Source organism: Musa acuminata, chromosome BXJ1-1 (assembly GCF_036884655.1).
Source record: "Musa acuminata AAA Group cultivar baxijiao chromosome BXJ1-1, Cavendish_Baxijiao_AAA, whole genome shotgun sequence".
In the NCBI taxonomy this organism is placed as follows: domain Eukaryota; kingdom Viridiplantae; phylum Streptophyta; class Magnoliopsida; order Zingiberales; family Musaceae; genus Musa; species Musa acuminata.
The window spans coordinates 18,328,670-18,332,156 of record NC_088327.1 but is presented as its reverse complement, the minus strand read 5'-3'; the positions used below and the strand labels follow the sequence as shown (position 1 = coordinate 18,332,156).

Below are 3,487 nucleotides of genomic sequence, written 5' to 3'. Positions count from 1 at the left end.
AACGAGATGAAAAAACAATAAAATACTATTGATAAATTATGTGAAGACATGAAATAATAGTTTTCAAAAATTAAAATGAACTAATGAAGTATATGTTATTCATCTCGGTCAAGTTGGGAATGGTTGTGTCATCACATCAGTCGATAGATTTTTTTTTTTTTTTTGCTGTTGCAAAATTTAGAAAAAAGGAAATTTTCATTGACCGTTAGGGCAAAATTACATGATTAATTATTTTACATTTCTCTCTAAATTTAATTTTAACATATCTATCTTTGAAATATTGTTAATTAATGATGATGGCTCTCAGTCAACTCAATTGTCTCCCCCAGTCACACTGCGGTTTGACTTTTTTTATTCACATGACTTTGGCCAACATTTATCTCATTTTTTAATTTTGTTTTTTGTTTTTTTTTTTCGAATCTTGGCTCTGATACAATATTGCTGAGATTGATTGTGTCAAAATTTTTCTATTATGGGAGTAGTTTTTGTAGTTAGTCTGAATGGGACAAGAGAGTCTTGGCCGACGTGTTGTGATAAATATGTGTCCAAAATAGTATCAAATCAATATCTACGATCGATGTGTGACTAATAAGACATTTGATGGGATATAACATATATCTATGTTTCAGACTCCTTATTAATTATTAGAATATTAAGTCTGAGTCTTATTAATTATTAAAAATAAGATTTTGTCTGTCTTGTCAACATTGAGTTAATTTACTTCACGTTTTCCATTTTTATGATGTGCGTTAGTTGTCACATTCTTATCAAAAACAGGGGTACCATCAATCATGTAGGCTACTGTAGGATGTCTCGTCTTTCTCTCAGTTTCACATGTAATGATTATGTTTCACTATTGATCACCTACCCTCTGATCTAAAAATATTCGGTCGCTACGGTGGCATTGATTTTCTTAACTAATATAATTAACATTGAAAGAATTAATTATAATTATATATATTGATATTTTTAGAGATAATATTATAGGAGAATAAATCTTACTACTTAGGAAGAAAATATCTCGTTATCTCAAGTTTTGATGGAAGAAGAATAAGATGCGATAAAAACCTTAGGTGCTTCTAAATTTCTTTTGAGGTTATGTATAAAAAGATTTGTCTTAATAAAGATAATTAAAAAATTCTATAATTGATCGTATAAATGATTTTATTTTATTTTTGGCTAAATCATATTAATCTTGTGTTCATCTGAATAATTTTATTAATATTTATTTTTTTAAAAAAAATTAAATTCTCTTATTCCTCTGAATAATTTTTTATTTTTCTTATTATCTTTTCTTTGTACATGATATGGGTCTATCATAACTTATTCTTCAATCATCACGAGATGAATCTAGCACCAAATTATTGGGTATTCCGGCACCGATACACATCGTCGTTGACCAATTCGAAAGGTATGTATTAGGTTTTATGATTTTTACACTATAAATTATTTTTTTTCCAATGGTATAAGACTTCAGTCAGTCTCTCTCTCTCTCTCTCTCTCTCTCTCTCTCTATATATATATATATATAGCATCAGAAGATCACGCCAAGCACTATCAGAATAATGTGGTTGCAGAAGAATAGGAAATTTTTGTCATTCTAACAAGGAAATTAATCAAGACCAAATGTAACAATCATTCATGAGATAAAACATAAATTTAAAAGATAAATAATTTTTAAATATAGATCTGTCCATATGCTTCTATCCAGACAATAATATATATTAAAAATTTTGAGATAATTCATAAAATAGAACAGGAAATCACATGGCTTCGATAACAGATGGCTACTGTGTGAGGGAACGGAGTACGAAATCACATGGCTTCACTTGTTCTCGGGAATGGAGTAGCGAAACAAGCCATGTGAGGGGTTTCCGGTTGAGAACCCCCCGTCCACAAGAAGGTTGAGCCCATTCACGTATCGGGACTCGTCGCTGGCCAGGTACACCACCGCCTCCGCCACGTCCTCCGCCTTGAGCCTCACCCCCTTGAGCGTAGCGTGCTCCTCCATGTTGTCCGAAAGCTCCTCCTCCCCCATGCCGAACGCCTTCATCGCCAGCGGCGTGGGCAGCGCGTAGGGCGACACGCAGTTGACGCGTATCCCGAACTGGCCCAGCTCCAGCGCCGCGCTCTTCATGAGCCCCAGCACGGCGTGCTTGGAGCAGGTGTATGCCACCGGCGTTATGCTCGCGATCACCGACGCCACGCTCGCGGTGATCACGATGCTGCCCCGGCGTGCGGGCAGCATCGCCCGCGCCGCGTGCTTCGTCCCCAGGTAGCTCCCTACCAGATTGGTGGCCACCACGTGCTCGAAATCTGATTTCTCCGACTCGAGGAGCCGCAGGCACGGCTCGCCGATGATGCCGGCGTTGTTGAACATGACGTCGAGCTTGCCGTGGTGGGAGACGGTGGCGTCAACGGCCTGCTGGACGTCGGACTCGTTGGTGACGTCGCAGTGGACGTAAGAGGCAACGGAAGGGCCGAGGGCGCTGTAGAGAGCGTGGCCTTTGTCGTCTTGGACGTCAGCGATCACGATCCTGGCGCCGTGGCGGGCGAAGAGCTTGGCGGTGGCCTCGCCGATGCCGCTAGCTGCGCCGGTGATCAAGGCCACCTTGCCTTCTAGCCTGCAACCCACAATACACAACTACATGCATGGAAGAGAGAGGAAGACGGCACTCGATCGAACGTAGCACATGGACATGGCTCACAGATTACGAACCTTTTAGCGGCTGAGAACAGCAGCGGAGCACTTTGCATTTTGATCGCCCTTTTACTCTACGATCATCACATAGGTGATGTCTCATTTATAGCCATCTCAAGAAGTACCCATCTCTTCCCCAGCAATCTCAGCGCCTTCCATGGATCTGTTCCTCATCTCGGAGCAACCTTGCGTGAAAACACTGACAAGGAGTTGACAGTGGCCGCTCTTCCCATCCGTTACTCAGTTAGCCTTTTGATCTCAACCGTCAGATTCATGTGATCAAATTAGCATTTCAGATTTCCTTTTGTTTAAAATAGGGCGACGGCTGCGATTCAAAATGAGAAAACACAAAAGATAAAAAATAGATTATTAGTTACACCAACTTAATGTGTGGACCAAATCTCATGTTTCTTGAACAAACAAAGAGGCACGTTTCTCACATGCTGCATCATCAAGATTTGGGCTGCCGGCCTCAATTGTCTCTCTGATCTGATCAGGTTCATATTTTGGGCCCAAAAAGGCTACACTTGCGGCTAAATTAGGCCCCTTATAAATTTTTGATCTTTTAACAAGGCTCCCCTATATACAACTGGCTTCCATACGCTGCAAATAAATTTATTATTTGGACTACTCAGATGTCACACTCGGTAGATGGATTTTGGCTCAAAGTTGCATTTGGATACTTCTCATATCGGTCCCCTCCTTCTCAGGACGATCCCCTCCTCTTTCTTATAATAGTTTTTTTTTTTTTTCTCTCTTAAGCATCAACCTGACAGTAGATAAGAT

At 40.1% G+C, this 3,487-nt stretch overlaps 1 protein-coding gene across 1 annotated transcript; it reads right to left on the bottom strand.

Moving 5' to 3' along the window:
• Window positions 1-1,642: 1,642 nt before the first annotated feature.
• Window positions 1,643-2,892, bottom strand: LOC103974958 (momilactone A synthase-like). Its single transcript, XM_009389864.3, has 2 exons — window positions 2,720-2,892; window positions 1,643-2,624 (listed from the first exon to the last, which is right to left on the bottom strand). The coding sequence occupies exons 1-2, from the start codon at window positions 2,755-2,757 to the stop codon at window positions 1,826-1,828; spliced, it is 837 nt and encodes a 278-aa protein (XP_009388139.2). The 5' UTR covers window positions 2,758-2,892; the 3' UTR covers window positions 1,643-1,825.
• Window positions 2,893-3,487: the final 595 nt, after the last annotated feature.